This window comes from Orbicella franksi, chromosome 3 (assembly GCF_964199315.1).
Source record: "Orbicella franksi chromosome 3, jaOrbFran1.1, whole genome shotgun sequence".
NCBI lineage: Eukaryota > Metazoa > Cnidaria > Anthozoa > Scleractinia > Merulinidae > Orbicella > Orbicella franksi.
Window position 1 is genome coordinate 32,330,131 of NC_138147.1, and position 18,595 is coordinate 32,348,725.

General features: G+C 39.0%; 1 protein-coding gene across 1 annotated transcript; it reads left to right on the forward strand.

Annotated features, from left to right (window-relative positions):
* The first annotated feature begins 6,207 nt into the window (after positions 1–6,207).
* On the forward strand, positions 6,208–18,091 carry LOC145482087 (uncharacterized). The gene is made up of 12 exons (XM_081460681.1): positions 6,208–6,605; positions 7,942–8,103; positions 8,611–8,730; positions 8,917–9,039; positions 9,668–9,764; positions 10,449–10,667; positions 11,431–11,804; positions 12,510–12,677; positions 14,290–14,400; positions 15,250–15,357; positions 16,027–16,117; positions 17,439–18,091. The coding sequence occupies exons 1-12, from the start codon at positions 6,561–6,563 to the stop codon at positions 17,444–17,446; spliced, it is 1,626 nt and encodes a 541-aa protein (XP_081316807.1). The 5' UTR covers positions 6,208–6,560; the 3' UTR covers positions 17,447–18,091.
* The last annotated feature ends 504 nt before the right edge of the window (positions 18,092–18,595 follow it).

Here is an 18,595-nt window from a genome sequence, read left to right on the forward strand (position 1 = left end):
GGCACTGGAACGAGATGGCGCCAATTGCACCAGCACTTTTTCCGCCAAGAATGGAGGGGAAAATGGGGCAGAGTTACATTTGTAAGTTGAATCTTCAGAGATCTCAAATGTGACTTTTCCATAACGAATGTCAGTGGACGAGATGGGTTTTTCTCCATGTACTGAGAAGAAAAAAGAGGATTAAATGAGTCGAACTTAAAACTGATCGAAGATTACAGAAACGATCAGGGTGAAGCGGGCAGGAAAAGCCAAATACAGAGAAAGGAATCGGTCTGAAAGCCAAAAATATCAGAACAGCGTTCACAAGCAGTGATCAGGCCAAATAACAACCTAAAATTATTCGTCTGCCTTCTCTGAAGTAAATGGGTCTTGTTTTTACGGTGTATAAGGGCACATAGATCCAGCGATACTGAGTGATATTCCCGTTACCGTACTAAACAGCTTATTTAATAGGTTGCCTTTGTGTAAACAAGATCTGTGACACCATTGAACCCGACCTAACGTTTCTTCACCCCAGTGCGGGATTTCACCTATGAACTGAAGATAGCCAGAACTCATCCCGACCCGTGGCATCCCGAAGCATGCTTCCACATACCGACAATATCCTAACTGACGATACCTAGAACCCTTCCCGACCCAGGGCATCCCGAAACATGCTATCTACATACCGACAATATCCTTTCCAAGGTCCGGCTCTTTCGGGATCAAGAAAAATATAATGATCAGGATCGCCAACATGAGGAGCAGAACCAATACCGGCACAAGAAGGCCTTCAAAAGAATTTAAAAAATCAATAATTTTTCAAAACAATGAGGTCGTCAGATGGTAACGGGCAAGGGTCTGCTCGGCTGCACTGGACGGGGAGGGCTTCCATCCAAAAAGAACGACGGTGCTTGTTGGAAATTTCAAAAAGAACTCCTCAGATCCAAGATCCTGTTTTGTGGACGTGGCTTGAAATTTTTCTCACCGCTAAGAGGTACCTATTCTAAAACCGCGCATTAACTGACACTCATAATCAGTTAAATCGCGATCGATAAAGACGAGTGCTTTGAATACACTCTACTTGTAAAGCTGATTATCAAATATCTCCTGACATATAATTTTCTGCTCCATACCCTCAAAGATATACCGCAAATGCTCCTGCGGAGGACCTTTTGAGGCCGGTTGAACACCCTAAGGGCTACCAAACCGCTAAAAGGTACGACGAAGACCCCCGTCCTTTTTATCCGGGAGTAACCCCCCAGGGGGGGGGGGGGCTCGGCCCACTGCTCATTTATCAGCTAGGATTTACCACTAGATTCTATATAGATACAAGTAAGCCAGTCAAATTTAAAATTGAAAAACAACATTTCAATTGCCTTAAAATGTCATTAAAATGTAATTAATATCAGCCGAACGCGGTCGCAGTCCACCTTGTGTCAGAGAATGTTCCAAGCATAAATCGGAACTTTCTCTACTAAGGCCCCGTACGCGTCCCGGCGGAGAAATTTTAAAACGGTGTTTTGATTCTAAAAACGCATCAACTGTTAGCTAATTATGTTTTCCATCCACACTACGCCGGAGAAATCTGAAAACGCAATAATTACCGGTCATTTTGGATTTGTTTTTGTGGAAAACTCGGTCAGGGAAATCGCATGGTTATCGCGACTTCATCGTTTTCGAAAAGTTCGGTTGAAAACGTTTTCCGTTCACACTAAAAAGCAAAGCTTAAAGTGCCCATAATGTCAAAACTTTTTTTTCGCTCATCTAATTCTACATTTCACCTAATGAGCTTCTGCGAAAAATTTTTTCGATTTGGATAAAACGCATTTTTTTTTACGAATCTTTACAAAGTTCAAATTTTTTTTTTCTTGCGGTCGACCCCTGCCGCTGATCACAAGAATAACGTGCTCAAAATGGCCACGAGACTGATGCCTGTGACGTAGGTTCAGGAACCTACGATGAAGACTGAATGACTGATGTTGTTTTCTGGATCATTAACGTTGTTACAAAGAGCGGCAACACACCCTTCCGGCATTTTCAACTAAATGTAGACAACTCTGAAGCAAAATTTCCACTTGTTTTCAAGTCAGATAAGTCATGACCCAAATCACGTGTTCCTGAACCAACGTCACGACTCACTTCAAACCGAGGAAGACTGGTGCGAATGGTGGACCAAAATGGCGGCAAATTTGAACGTCTTTAAATACTTTTATTATATGGCTGTGTCTCACAAAGACTGGGAACTACCGAACTCACGAATTTGATTGGCTGAAATCTATATTGACCGCGGTCTAGATTTTCCCATCTAGACCGGCATCTAGCTAGACCGGTTTCATTTTGCGTTGAAAAAGTAGCAAACTAATGTACAAAAATGTTCACCATTTTCTTTTATTTTCTTCTCAATCATTTATGGAAGTGCCAAAAAGCCTGATGACAAAAAAAAGTAAAGAGGACGAGCAAATTTCGGCAGTTTTCAGTTAAGCTCATCGCCGTTCGCAAGCAAACTGTCAGCAAACCAGTTACATTAAACGAATTAAAGTTTTCTTCTTTGCCATATAATAAACATCTTATTAACCGAGCTAAGTCGGTCTGTATGGGAGAATCTTGACCTCGGTCGTGTGTACAGACCTCACTGCGTTCGGTTTGTACTCACGACCACGGTCAAGATTCTCTCATACAGACCTCCAGCTCGGTTAATAAGAGCTAAATAAAAACATTGCATTTTATCCAAATCGAAAAATTTTTTTCGCAGAAGTTCAGTAGGTGAAATGTAGAATTAGATGAGCAAAAAAATTTTTTTGACATTATGGGCACTTTAAGTCGGCGTTATTTTAATTCCTCCGGTTTCAAGATCATTTTTGAAAAGCTCAGTTTTCATGAATTTAGCGTGCACGGTAGGTTTAACCATATAAATAAATTAAAGCTGCTGGCTGCGTTTTCAAATTTTTCTAGTGTATTGTGGACGCTGCCTAATACATTCCCATAACACAGAACTGATCCCGTCACTTGCCTCTTCTACGACGTCCACGGTGAGACGGTTTTTCGTCCTTCCTTTCTTCCTCCTTGTCGTCCTCGTCTTCTTCTTCGTCAAAGTCGTCGAAGGACGAGTTGTAACAGCCGTCGTCTTCGTCAGCGGAAATGAAGCTGTAGTCATTCAGTTTAGCAGAAAGAACCTGACATCAAACATTTAGCAAAATAAAATTCCATCCAGTACACTGAGAGCACTTTTGTTTTCTTTTCTTTTCAGTAAAATTTGTCTTCACCTCTTAAAATTTTTAAAACGATAATATTACTATTCATAAAGTATGTTTACTCTCTCCCAAATTCTGGATACTGGACGATATTTTTTTGACGACTTATTCTCTACAGCGCAGTCAACAACAACATGTGCAAGAGTTTCGCATACGTGTCTGTCACACCCTAGTTCACTCGTTGAAAAAAATTAAGAAAACGTGCGAAATTTAACTGTTGGTGGATTTTTTTCTCGCACGGTATTGTTTTGACGTGCCGCCTTAATTTTTCGCACCAAATTTGAGCAGCTGAAGAAGGGAAGTTTCCATTTTAATTTTTGGCTTTTATTCCTCAGTGGCACTATTACAATTCCCACATTTTTATTTTTCGATAAAAGAAAAGTTAGCTTTCCTCGCTGTCCACACGCTTATTTCCTGCGCGAAAAATTTCAGAAATTGTACAGTTTGCAACAAAGGACTAGCTTAAAAGTAATGAACCTGACAATAATTTCTCACATTGGAGCGTGCGTTCCACTACCATGCAAAATTTAAATTTCTATGAGAATGGTTATTTTGTTTGAATACCCTTTGTTCGTTTGTATTTAAAACTTTTACGTTGCAAAGTTTCGTGCGGTTGTCACGTTTACTGAACGGGTGCGTCTTGCAACCTTTGCTTTTGTTTTTCAGCTATATTTATTAACCTTTTTTTTTTCCTTTCGTTACCACAGTTTCTTTCTTCGGGAGTCGGCCACCGTGTTTTGCAGTGTCAGAGTTTGGTTCGGTCATGTGCCATCTTCTAGTTTTTGCAAGAGTTTTCACACTCTCATTTGTTGTCTTTGGACGAATTTCAGGTTAGTATATTGATAATTAGGGATTTTACCTCATTTCAGTGCTTATGAACGGGAAGACTTTCAATTCAGTTTCTCTGTAATAGTATCTGAACGTACATTATTCAAGTTGACGGAAGCATTTGTTCGCGAAAGCAGAAAATAAATGTTCGACCGAGTGTCGTATCTTGTGATATACATTTTTACAAAATCGATATTTTTTCTTTGTCACTGGAAAGTTAAAGAACAGTTGACCTGCAGGACTTGGTTCGTGTCAATATTTGCTTGTAATGGAAAGAATCTAGCAATCTCATTTTAAAAAAACCTTGCCGTTAAAACTCATTTCTTTGGGCGTCTTGTTCAATTCAATAATTACTTCCGTGACGCTGTGAAGTTGGAATTGCGGAGGAAAGTTACTGTTACGTACTGATTCAGGATCTTTCGAATTGCGAAGCAGAAGCAAAGTTAAGAAACTTTATTCCTTTCAAAGTTGAACAAGTGGCCTATATAGCCATTTGAAAATTTAACGGCGGAAAGAAAGCAATAAGCAAGAACTAACATTAATTTGTCTAGCTCCGTTCGTCACTTAGTGTCCATTTGTATATTTCTGATTGAAGTCTTCTACCGGTCCTCTTTGCTTTAAGGTGACCAGACACGAGGGGTCATGTTGCAGGGAATATGTTGCAGCAACATGTTGCAACGACAAAAACGTATGTGGTACACACTGAGGCGACATGTAGCAGGGACGTGTAGCGGGGACACGTAACAGGGACAGAATCACAACATTTGCACACACATGAAAATGTGTCTGCAAATGTGGCGTCTGGCCACCTTTACTTGAGTTATATTGCCGTCGGTTAGGTTCAGTTGTGTTCTGATAGTTTTATACCATGGTACATTTTTCCTCTCTTGTTTTTTCTTTGTCAGGCTCAAATGGAATGCTATTTGGATCTGGAGACATACATGTCCTACAAGGTAAAAACTATGACTGCAAAATATTTCCCTTTGACCCAGAGTTCTCCTCTGACGACGTTCGCGTGCAGTTGGCTGTTACATCTAAGAAATACGAGGCAGCTGTAACCTGGATAGGGAGTGCCTCGAGATCAGGGTAAGAAAATCAAATGATTAGAAGAAATGATTGTTTAAAATATATGCATGAGCCCCGTCCACTCTACGGCGAGGGAGTTTGAAAACGGAGGTTTCACTCTGCAGATAACGCATCAAATGTTTTCTGTCCAAACTACGCCGGAGAAATTTGAAAACGCAACAATATCACCGGTCATTTAGGATTTGTGTTTCAGTATAACTCTGGCAGGGAAATGTCACGATTTCTAACTGTGATCGTTTTGGAAACGAATCGTTTTCAAAATGTTTTCTGTCCAGACTAAAACGCAAATAAAGCAGGCGTTTTCAAATTCCTCCGGTGTGAAGAGCGTTTTCGAAAAGCTCCGTTTTCGTGACGGATTAGTGTGGACGGAAGGCCTGTCCAGAGAAATAAAGCTACGTTGTCAATTTTCTCCGGTGTAGTGTGGACGGGGCATTATTCTCTGATTTCGCGACAAAAATATCAGCTCTGATTATTGAAAGGGCGTGGCACGATTACCCGTGGCCTGGGAACTTAAACCAGTACCCAAGTGTTCGAAAGGTGGATAATGCTATCCACCGGCTAAATCGCTGTCCACTGGTTATTTACAAAACAAACCATGCTATTAAATGGATAGTGACTTAGCCAGTGAATGTAGTGCTATTAGGGAGTGAGAAAATCACGACGGCAACGGCAAAGGTAACGTCGCTGAACAAAATGTTTAACGAGGAGAACAATGGCTGGGCACGTGCGTTATAATAATCCTGGTAAATTTCTTTGCCGTCCTCGGCAAAACAACGTGAAATGACCAAATTATGCGTTGTCTAGAGAACGTGAACCACAACGGCTAATTTTTCAAATTTATATTTCAAATTTACCGCTGTGTTTTAGTTTTACTTTTGTGATAGTTTTGACTGTAATGAACATAGAGTGACTTTAGAGTACCGCGAGATTCATAGGTAAAGTATAAATTCCTTTTTTAATCAACGTTGTCCTCGGCGTAGCCGACGTGGTTTTTTAAACTCCCTATTTACTTTTCGAACAACCAGGGTCAGATGTATTAGGCACCATTTGACTGGCGTGGGTTAGAACTCGAACTGAATATGGTCTCCTTGGGGCTTTTTCCACCCAGAGAGTCAGCAGTTATTGCTGAAAATTAAAGCAACATCTCGTATACTCGAAAATCTACAGGGTTTCACTAATTATTAAGTTTCAAGCAGTTTTAAGACAAAAGTTTGTACGAACAAAATGTGATCGTTAAAAAAACCTGTGTTAGCCGGAATTTCGCGGAGTACTAAATAGCCTTTTGCAATATACAGTTTTCAAGGATGTGTTGCCACCTCCGGAGCGATCGCTGGATCCAGGACTGTGTCTTTGCAGTGGATTGCCTATCGAACTGTTTCAAACGGCGCATATGAGAGGAAAGTCAATATTCCGATGTGGACCACAGGAACTGAGTGCGTTCGGGAAGATTTTCCAAAGGTTAGTAAATATTAAAATAAATACAATAATGTAGAGTAGCCCATTTGCAGGACGCAACATTAAAATTGCAAAACTAAAAAAAAAAAAAAATGCAAAACGCTCGGTTAATAAATGGATCAGCTGTTTGCAGGGAAAACCCTTCTGTTTTTGCTGGTACTAAATAAAATCCTTTTTTCCGCCTTTGTGGTAAATTATTAGCGTTGTATATTGCCCTCTCTATCACGAGCAAGAACCCAAGAAAACGACTAAACTCTTTTGCATTATCTTGCTGGCCTCGAAAACTTTCTGGAAACTATATATCAATGATTCAACGGAAATTATTTTGGCTCTTTCAAGAAAGATATTGGTTAGAAACATACGTCAGGTCGTGAACAATAGCTGTTGTTGTAGTTATCAGCGGCTTGACATACAAACGAGGGGAAAGGGTCAATTCTGCATTGTATTGACCCTTTCGCCTCGTTTGCACGCCTTTTAAAACAAAAGAATATTTGACCGCAGACTCAACTGCAATAACAGCTATTCGAGTCACACCTACCGTCTATGAAAGTTTAGGGCTTCACCCAAAATATTAAGGAGCTTACAGAAGCCCAGTCACGGTGTTTTGTCTTTTGTTTGGCCACGTACAAAATCTCCTTTAAATGGAAGGAAACCTGAAAATAATAGTTTACTAAGATAGAAAAACATCAAAGAGATAATAATAAACCGTAAAAGAACAAGGATGGTCAAGGATGGTGAAGATTGACACGGATTGCAAACGACGAATTTGAAAAAATTTAGGCTAAACTTTTCAAAATGTGCAAACCGTGACTGAGCTCCTTTAAGCAGCGACGACGGCGACGGCAAGGTCGATGGCTGGAAAAAATGGATTTATATGTTATCTTTTCACCTCGCAATTATCTAGAACTGTTCAATAAGCCGAGCGGTTTTAAGTCTTACTCCACTTAACGATGTAGCGTCCGCGATCAATTTAATTCAAGAAGGAAAATAAAACAGGAATAATAGGAAAAATTATCTGTAGTAGTTCACGTTTTTTCAAAATGCTCAAAACTTGTGATCATTTCACCTCTGGTGATTTTACAGAGAACAGTTGAGAAATGCACGAAGATTTATAACGCATGTGCACAGCCATTGTTTTGCCTTTTGTTTCACGTCTGGTGATTTTACAGAGAACAGTTGAGAAATGCACAAAGATTTATAACGCATGTGCACAGCCATTGCTTAGCCTTCTGTTTGGTGACGGTGTTGTTGCCGTTGCCTTTGCCATTGCCGTCGTGGTTTACGTAAGCTCCCTTTTGGTATTTGGTCTCACCCGTTAAGGTTTTTATTCCTTCTCCAGCCTTTTGCCACAGCTCCGTACGTGTTCGTAACCCCTGTCCATCCTGTTGCAAACAAACATGACGCCGCAAGCGTCTGGGCGGAAGATGTTACTAGATATAATTTCAGAGCATGTCTTCGCGAGTTGAAAAACTTTGATGATGCGCACAAATACCTGTCTGTGGTAAGTATTTGGGGCTTTTGTAGACAAATATTTAGAGATCTTGTTGATGAAATAACAGTCCTTTCATATTCAAGACTTGACGGAGAATTGCTACTTCAGAATTCAAAACTAAAGATTGAAAATTATTTAAAAATCGAAAAGTGAGTGTCTGTCTTCCTATAACAAAAATGTAAACAAATTTGCATTAAAAATAGTTGTCTTCGTACAACATCTGTTAGGTTACTGAATATACATGTAAAGTACTTGCGTGACCAGCAGCCAAGCAAATTTATTAGAACAATACAAAGTGTTTACTTAAGACAGAGAAAAGAATTCAACTCCGACGGGATTGGTTTGGACACGCCAACATGGCGGCCGTTTCATTGTTTTTGAATACCAGCAATAGCTGCCCTGACGCCATGTAAAAATACTGTATACTCAAGCGTGTGTGCAGGTCTCTTTTGGAATTTAACTCACGTTTTAGTATATATAGTATGTATAACCACAGTCTTTTTTGTCCTCTTTCAGAATATCTTGGCCTTCACTAACTCTAGTGTACCGAGTAGTTGGACATTACCTTTGGCCGATGAAATGAGCTTTCCCAACAACTATAGCCCTGATGATAGCAAAGGCTATAGCTTCTGCAAAGTGAGTTTAGTAGCATCTAAAGAATAACGACCGGAGTGAAAAAGGCGGGAAAAGGGAGAGAGTGGCCGGGCACAAAATCTTCACGCTGTTTCAAAGTTTAATTTATTTAACGCAACTCGCAGTAGCCGAGATTTGAGACCTTGGCACAAGCCTTGACATTCTTAAAAATTGTTTCTATTTTTTCAGACTATCGACTTCCCTCAGAGATTCTTTGAAACTCCAACTCTGGTTACGACAACCAAGCATCACAAAGATGACGTCAACGCCCGCATTGATGCTGATGATAACGCAATTACAGAATGGATTGAAGTGAGAATTCACAAAAGTAACACTTTTTCTTCGGAAACTACCGTAGTATTCCTTTCTGTTTTCAAAAGTAAACTTATTTCAGACCATAATTTCGTCCAAATTGTCCACTCAAGGAGCTAAGTCTCATTAAAGGGCAGTGCGATAAATGCATCTTATCCAGGGCCGGAACAACTAAAGGGCAAACGGAGGCACTTGCGCAGTCATTATTTTCGGTTTTAATGCATACTCTCAATACCTTGGAAACGAATTGAACCATGGACATTGCCTCAGTCATACTTTTTTCCTGGACATTGCCTCTGTCACAATTTTGTCATGGACATTGCCTCATCAAAATTTTTTCCGACTAAGGCCCAGTTATTACGAGCTGTATACTGTTTGAACTGCACATCATTTCTTATCACCGTCGCAACCGTGAATTTTCGATGTTGCTCCATGTGTTCCTCAATACTTTTAAGGAGGCTTTATTTTCTATCATCTATTTTTAAGGAAAGAAGTTTGATTTCTTGAAGTTTGGAGTTATTAGGGAATTGAAACTATGAAACTCTAAGTTGTGGTCCCGATCTCACGTTTACTTTACGTTAGGTTTCAAAAGGTTTGCCTGTAACGATGCTTGATTTCATTTTATTAGAGCATTACAACGACAGACTTCCAGGTGTGCTTGAAGGATATTCAACGCTATGACGCTCATCACGACCCCATCACGCTTAATTATATGGCTGCTGGGTGTAAGTATGCTATCGTTGCGGTTTTAATGTCTAACCTACTGAACCGGTTTTCAGTTGTGTGTCGTATAACCAAAACCCAAGTCAAAACTTTTTCCAATCAAAAACGGCACAGAAAATCCAGTGAGCCAATCAAAACGCTGAGCAAATACCTGTAGCCGACAAAAAGCGCGGGAAAACGGGCGCGAACCATTGACGATTGGGTGTGGTTTTACTGGTTAATCGGATGAAAAAGTGGCGCGAGATTTATAGCAGTTTTTAACAGAGTATACATCGTAAAACGAAAACCAAAGTAATCACTCTGGCTAAGTACAAAAGATACAGACAGTCCAGTGAACCAATCAAAACTCGTAATAAATACATGGGAAAACGTGTGCGAGCGAGTTGTGATTGGTTTTGGTTTAACTTCTGATTGGATGAAAAAGTGGCGCGAGTTTTTTTTGGTCAATCGTGTGGCGTAGAAATGCAAAAGTAATTACTTTGCGACACTCAAATGAAAACCGCTCTAATACGCCAATCTAAAATAAGCAGAGTAATGAAAAACAAAGCAAATGCGAGTTATTCAATTTTCGTCCGCGAAGTGAAGATCATTTTCCGCTCTGATTCTTGAAGTAGCACCTAACGGCCACGCCTATATACTATATTCATCTCGAAATTCACACTGAAATAGACTTGCTATCTTGACAGATTACCATCCCTGCAACGGTAGAACATGCCCATTTTATGGGGAATGCCAAGCGCCTACTGAAACAACACACAAATGCGTGTGTATTCCTTGCACAGGAGATCAGTCGGCTCCACTGTGTGACAGCAATGACGTCACTCACAAGAACAAATGTGAATACAACTACCACGTGTGTCAGGCACAAGAAGAACCCGGTATAAAGCACTATGGCGGATGCAAACGTAAGTCCTTGCTTGTTTTATGTGGCTTAATATCTTACCGTAAAATATCAAGAAATCAAGAAAGTCAAAGAAGGCTTGAAAAGCATTGCTGGAACATTTCTTCTTCTTTCCAGTTTAACTGCTGTCACTCTATTCGTAAACTAGGGAAAAAATAAACAGCTGTTTGTATCTCGCACTAATTAAGCACATGGAAAACTGTACACTACAAGTGCATGGCATTCTACAAATCACTTAAAAAAAAAAACAAAAACTAATCACTCAACTTCCACGCTCAAGTCATTCTTACTGTTTGACTCAGTACAATTAATTTCTTGCATAATGTTACTTTTTAGAACCTGTAATGATATCCCAATGGATGCTTTTTCTATATTCTCATTAACTGCAGGTTTCGCGTTGTATAAATTTTCGTAAAGAGAAATTTCTATTTATCACTCTCGAAAAGGGATGGAACCGTCCATTGGCGATATGGAGCAATATTATGGTACATGAGGGGTGCTCTCCATTAGATGAAAAATTCCGGTTTGAATTCTTTTCCAAAACGAACGAAACCCTCCCCTTGATGTGTCGTTTAATTGGATAATTTTGTCAATTATCCAAGTGATAATACAATATTTAATTACGCTTAATTCTTCCAACGTTTTAGGCATTCTCGATCAAATCATCTGGAAAGCAAGTTTTGGTGTAAGGCTAGATGTTCTCTTAATGCACAGCTCGAAGAAATCTTCGTAAAAAGTACATGAATTTGTTTGACTTTTATTATCAGCATTTGTCCTTCAACGAGGTCGTGTTGCCCTCCGCTTAGAGACAGAGGATGTGCGCTGCAGAAAGGTTTACTTTAAGACGGGAATTTTCCAGAGCAGCAAAGGAAATATTCGCATTCAGACCACCATCAACTATTTCAACTATAGCGGAAACTTCATTCACGACGCTGCAGTGACCTGGGTCGAGAACGTTAACCTCACCTCCTTTGATGTGTGTGCGCTTAAAGCAGGAAGACTAGACCGCTTGACTCCTGATGGCGGGCTCACATTTATTGATTTCATCGCTTTCCAGGAGGCTCCAAAGAGTGCTTCGGCTGGTCAAGTCATTATGACAAATTGGTGGGATGGAACACAATGCGAATCAGTTACATTTGAAGTGAGTCTGAACCGAGACAAGTCAAGTTAATACGTTTATGCTCCAAACCTTAAAGGACCTACGTCACGGTTAGCTCATCTTGAAAAGTTAAGCCTGTATCTTTCAAGTTGGTCGTCTATAATCCTTTCGTCTCCTCCATCCTTGTTCGTTTATTATCTATTTGCTGTTTTTCCTTCTTACTAAACTACTATTTAGGTTTTCTTTAATTAAAAGGGGTTTTTTTTTTTTTACGTGGCCAAAATTACTCGAAATTCCGAAAATGAGCTCCTTTGAATGCCCAAGAATTTTGTTTTTACGTCCAAGGTACCAATTACCGTTTTAGCAGTCGATAGAGAGGGGTGCAATTCATTTTTTCATATTCTGACGTTGAAATATCCAAGTCCAAACTAAGTCAAATCTACTCTATGAATAGAGCCGGCAAATGAAATCGAAAGTAACAAATTAAAAGGGGTTATTATGGACACTATAGGAAAGTAGAAGAGCATATTTTATAACTAGCCACTTCACTAAAGGCAGGGTCTGTTTTGAAAACAGCTTAAACTGTAAGAGGGATTTATTTGAATCGCCATTTATTGTAAGAAGGGCCAAACATCTGTTTCTTATAAGAAAAAAAAAATATCTTTGAACATTTGAAATAACGGAGGACGAAGTTACATTCATTTAATAAAAAGTTGAGCATACGATATATTTTTCTCACTACTTCAGGCAACCGAGATTTCCTCACCACACATTTTGGTGACTGCTCAGCACACAGTAGTGGGTCTGAAACACGACGCCGCCACGGTCTGGGTCGAGAGTGTCAACACCAATACCTTTCTCACCTGTTCGAGAGAAATGCAGAACTTTGATGGATTACATAAAGACATCAGATTGGTAAGTTATTAATAAACACTATTTTTAACAGTAAGGCACGAGTCACCGACGTTGTAACATGAAGTCCTTTGACACTCAGGGCTCAGTGAGTCATACAATCGAGTCTTCTGCCGTAGTTTCAAATTTCAGTACCTTGGAGAGATTGAAATGTTTAACTAATGACTTATCCGACACCTAACGATTGAAGAGTCCGCTTGTTAAGCGCAGACGGACTGGATCTCGGTGTTTCGACAGTCGTAAGTGCTGAAGACACCCTAATTAGTTTCGTAATACAACGTATTACAAAATTTAAACTAATGAATGAGTGACAGGAGCCCCCTTTCAAGAGGTGGAGAAGAAAGGGAGGGGGCAGGGAATGGAGGGGGGTATTAAGAGAGAGAAAGCGGAAATGGACATAAGGAAGCGAAATAAGAGAGGTAGATATATATTAAAAAAGATATTTCATTTACCGATTGACGTCACTCGGAAAAGTGACGTACGGAAAACACTTAGAGTGTTTATTTTTTAAGGTGGCCGAACACAGTTTTCGCGCGCGCTCTTGCTAATACGATTCACCGCGCGCACAAGGATTGCAAATACCAAAAACGGCGTCGATACAGCGATCATTTTATTTGCTCAATGCCCGCGCTATCTGCGCTATTTTCCTTCATAACTGAAACAGTGTATTCATGGTTTTAGAAAAAGTGTCGATGCCAAGAACCCAGCAATTCTCTGATTTTTCTTTGAAACCGAAAGAAGCCAGTTAAATGCAGCGCATGCGTAAGTCATTGTATGCGGAATAGCTTTCTCGGAAATACGCCTATTTCTCGAGAACCACTCATTAGAATTTCACGAAATTTGGCACGAAAATACTTTAGGAAATAAGTAACTGGAGTATTGAAAAAAAAATTGAACTTTAACAGAGGAAATTTTAGAAATTCCAGTGAACCTTCAACAAGGGATAATTAGAGATCTCACTGTTAAATTATTGTTAAAATAGTGTTACTTGTGAGCATCGTTACAAGCTTGTTGCATGCAAATTGTAAAGAAAATCTAATGACCAGACTTTTTGCAAATAAACAAAACCGATTTTAAGGGCCTGTTTATCTTTATTGACGTTGCCATGGCAACGGCAATACGTCAGCTTGACTATCAATAAACCAAATTTTGTGGTGTTAACTTGCTTGCTGCCATTTTTGGTGAGCAAAAGATCAAGGGTTTTAATAGAGAAAAAGGTGAATGAAACGCAGGTATCAAAAACTGTGTTCAGCCACCTTAATGAAGTTGATATTGTCCAAGATTGTCCAACCCTTGCAAAAAATACACTGTTTTCACATGACGACACTGCAGCTATATTGGTGTCTCAAAATAATGAACTGACGGCCATGTTGGTGTACGAAACCAATCCTGTGGGAGTTGAACTGTTTTCTTCCAATAAATTTGCTGCTGGACACGTGGATAAATTCAAAGCGCTCCGCTTTTAAAAACAGTCATTGCAACCTTTTTCAAATTCAAATATGCGGTTATTTCGTAATTTAAAAAGTTCTATAAACGGTCTGTACTGAGAAAAAGTGCTCCATTGTTGAACGGTGGGATAATTTTCTTCTTATATCACTCTGATTTTTTCCTGCAGAACTGGTTTGTATACGACACACTTCCAACAAATCTTGCCGGTGAAAAACATATCATCGATTTCCAAAACAACTTTTTACCTCTTGCTGAGAATCACAACTCTTACTGTGAGGTGAGAATTTTACGTGCTTCATTGCTATATTTAACCTCAGAAATTTTAATTTATGAACTAGAAATAACTCATTTAACAAATTGATGTGAGTATTACATGCGTCTGTTCTGTTATTGACAACTAATTTCGTCCGCAGACTACTCTGACAATGTTATGACGAAGTTCGTTGTCAATAACAGGACAGACGCATGAAAAACTGAAATCGATTTGTTTTTTACAATACCAAACAAGGCATAATTATGACGTCATGTGTGTCCTTTTATTGACAATGAAAATTATCCAGTGAGCGCACAAGAATTTCTGCAGTTACTGTAAAAATAAATATTCACCAGTGGCGGATACATGAATGGGTAATCAAATGACGACGAGGGTAATTGAGAAATAATTTCACGCGCGTTTTAGCAAAGTCCTTATGAATTTTGACAAATTACGCCAACGCTCGTGGGCTTTTGACCTATTCGTTGTATCGAGAAAAGTCGCGCCAAACGTTGCCATGACAATTTTGACAATTCACGCCGAAATGTATGAGTAATTTTTCACTCGTGATATTGAAAAGAAAACAAATTGCCCCTTTGCTATCAAATGATTCAAGTGGAGAATGAACAAAATAATCGAAATTCAAAACCGAGAGCAATAATCCCTTCTGTCCAGTATAATTAATTCCCGCTGAAGGTTTGAACTCGTAATTAATTAAAGTTATGATCTTTCTGTCGCGGGAAAGGGAAAAAACAGTTTTGTTGCTAAAATTATAAATATCTTTTAATCTTCTTGTTATGAAGTTCTTATGGTTCCAACTATTTATTTAAGTATAGAATTCAAACGTTTTTTATTCATTTGTTTCACTCCCAGACCGTGAATTTTACAACGCCCAAGAATTCGACGCCCACGGTCATTGTGTCAGCGTCTCATCTTAATTCAGCCAGTCCCGAACATAACAGCATTGCCACTTGGGTAGAGGTATGTAAATGTGACATTCTCCACCATCTTCGCAGTCTGTTTCCTTGCATACGAGCCATCAATACCAAATTTGTGGGAAATATTTTGCGTTCTGTGATCTACAATTATCATTGCCAGATTGTTCGATAGGCTATTAACAGTATTTAGTAGAATTTTACTAGTATACTAATGCAAATGCTGCAATCTGATTGGCTAAGCAACTCATATACTATCAGCCATTAGAGTGTAGTAGCTGTCGATCGTCCACGAAATGCGACTTTTTTTATCGTTTTTCCGAAGTTTTGGAAGAAAGTTTAGATGTAGATGGATAATTATATTCCTGAGAACACTAAAAGAAGGACATAAACGGGTTCTTGACTTTAACAACTTGAAATTATTGAAAAACCTGCGCTGCACGCGTAAACAACTGCAAATTTACCAAGGACAATTCAATACGTGCGATTCTGTTAAAGCGTAAAGTTCAATGCGTCGAAAAATATTTCACAGAACCTCGCTGAGGGATATAAAGCTACTCCGCAATCATAACACATGCTAATTCTACCCTTGGATCCAATCTCCTAGCAGTGCTAGCTGTCTTTTACAAATTCGTTTCGGTTCCCAGTTTCTCTTTTTTTAGCAGTTCTCAATGTCTTCCTGAATATACCCTCTTTTTACTTCTTTGTTTATTAGCAAATTACAACTAGAGGCTTCCAAGTGTGTGTCAAAGAACTTCATAATCTGAATGGTTACGACTCCGTGAAGGTGGCTGCACTTATCATTGGTAAGCTTTTGTATTTTACATTATAGTAAAGTTTCCATATAACGCGCGCTCTGATTGTCTGAAACAGCGTGCTTTTTCAATGAACAGAGCACGGGTTGATGACGGTAAGCTGGCTTTCAAATTTTGGCTTCGGAATTTTGACAAATTTGACCCAAATTAAACATCCACTGTGACTCAGAGAAACGCAATGGAAACGAGTTGTATGTCTACAGTAAATATGGCTCACGGAGACCTGTTAACAGCAGTAGTGTTAAGGACGGTGCCTACTTTTGTTAGTGCGCACATGATCTGCGCATCACGCAAGGCATGGTTCAAGTGCCACGCGCGCGCTGGATTGACATTGACGCAATCAACTACGCTACCAAGTGCACGGTTAAAATGAAAGCAAAATTTTCCTACTGTGACCAAATCAAGTTAAATCAACCTGTACTTAAACCAGGAACACAAACATAGTAGCATATCGTTAACCACTAACTGTTAACGCCTTCCAGCTGAAAAACTAGCTTTTATCTGCCGAAAATAATACTGAAATCCAACTGTAAATGTAGATGGCTTGGTGGGCGCGCAAAACAAGTGGGAGATACGCAATCAATGTTTTACTTACTGGGGAGGTGACAGAAAAAATGTAACAGGCACCGTAAAAGTTTCCAAAAAAGATCAATAACTTTAAAAAACGCGTGGTTACCCCTACATTTTATGTTATGAAATGGAAGTGGCAAGCCTATTCAACACGTAATTAGTTTCTGGTTGTGAGCAAAAGGTATTTAGACTGTATTTTAGTTGAACCAGAGGAAGGCTGTCAGAGACGCTAAAAGCGCTGTCGCAATGATTTTGGTATTAAAGACATACCAAAAATTGTTGTTATGTTACCATTTACCACGTAGCTTTAAGATCTTTATAAATGCGTTTGATTTTCTGTATGTAAAGGCGAAATCTAAGGAAATTTGTGAAGAAATATCCTTCCCTTCTTTTTCAGAAAAATGCCGATGTCAGCATTTTTGTTGAGATTCAAGGGTAATTATCTCGAAAAAATGCGTGGCTACCCCCATTTTTCTTCGTGGATTCCAATAGCCCTTGCAAAGATCTACTTTTTCCGCATGTTCTTAACCTGGTGCAAAAACCTTTGTATTTAGTAAGTACCGTCCTTAAAACTATACTAAAATAACACGTTTTGCTAGATTCCCACCGACAAAACACTACTAATTTTGGGTATTGTACATGTATATCTCAACAAGATCTTCGCGAAACGTCACTACTATACATTTACTCTTTTTTTATTGACATTGTTACTCATCAAGTCAAAATTAATGTTTATACACAGGTTCCTAACGGATTTTACACTTGCAACTCTGATACATTCAATAGATAATGGCTCTGGAGTGCTGATGGATTAACTTATGTAAAGAGAGAACCTTTTTTGAATTATTTACAATATGATTGTGAGAGACATTATGAATTCATCCTGGCGGAGAAAGTGCTTAATAGCACTATAAATCAAAGTTGGAACAGAATAAAATTGTATATCTAATATTGTGTGTTTCACTTTTGGTCTTGCTAACTTAGAACCCATATTTTGGTATTTCATGTGCCTATCTCCTTAGCTTCAAACGATTTAAAGGACCCTAGTCAGTCCCAGCCATTTTAGATTATTGATATTGCATGGTGAAGTGAAATCTTGTTGCTTTAATGCAAGTTGTGTTCCTGAAAGTATGTTTCATTATCTGTAGTAGTTTCACAGTTGTAATAGCCAAACTCGCGCATGCAAACAAAAGCAAAGGTGTGACTGACCGTGACATGACCCTTTGATATATATCTTGGATTTTTTTTTTGCTCCAAGTTCTTTCATTTATATTTGAGAGAAATTTATTGATATATTGATTGTGTTGGGTATTTCTATGCTACAGTCAGCATGTTTTAAATATAAAAATGTGCACCCTCCCAAAAGAACAGGTGTCACATTATGGCTTTTTATGTCTCCGCCCTCATTTGTTTTAGATTCGATTTTTAAGTGCAAAGAAAAGAAGCTTCACCTCGCCACTCTGAAAGAAATAAAGAACTCCTGGAATGAATTTCTCTAGCCAGTCTCCCTGTCGGAGTCATTCATTATTTTTTGCTTAAAGCCGTATAATTTTTATCGTGCTCAGATTAGTCACGAAAAAATCACGCGCATGTACAACCACGGATGCTTGGTTAGTCCGAATAGAACGATCTTTTCTGACGTCATTATTCACATTTATCCTTATTAAATATGTATACGACTTTTCCCAGCGAAGGCATCACGCTAGCCACGAATTGACTTCATTTAGAGCTTTGGGAACTTAGTAATTGTTGAAATTTTCGGCTCTTTGGGTGAAATATTCGAGGGGAAATTGGCTTTAAAAATCTGCAAAATTTCTCGGTGGCAAAAGGCGCTAATGAGCTCATTACATTCTTTGTAAAATTTTGAGTTTTCAAACTCACTTCGCACAAAAAGTATTC

Excerpts from the sequence above, each read along its gene's own strand:
- LOC145482087 (XM_081460681.1), top strand. The coding sequence starts at position 6,561 with ATGTGGACCACAGGAACTGAGTGCGTTCGGGAAGATTTTCCAAAG. Across the intron at positions 6,606-7,941 it reads TTCGGGAAGATTTTCCAAAG|CCTTTTGCCACAGCTCCGTA; the intron begins GTTAGTAAATAT and ends TTCCTTCTCCAG. Across the intron at positions 9,765-10,448 it reads TAATTATATGGCTGCTGGGT|ATTACCATCCCTGCAACGGT; the intron begins GTAAGTATGCTA and ends CTATCTTGACAG.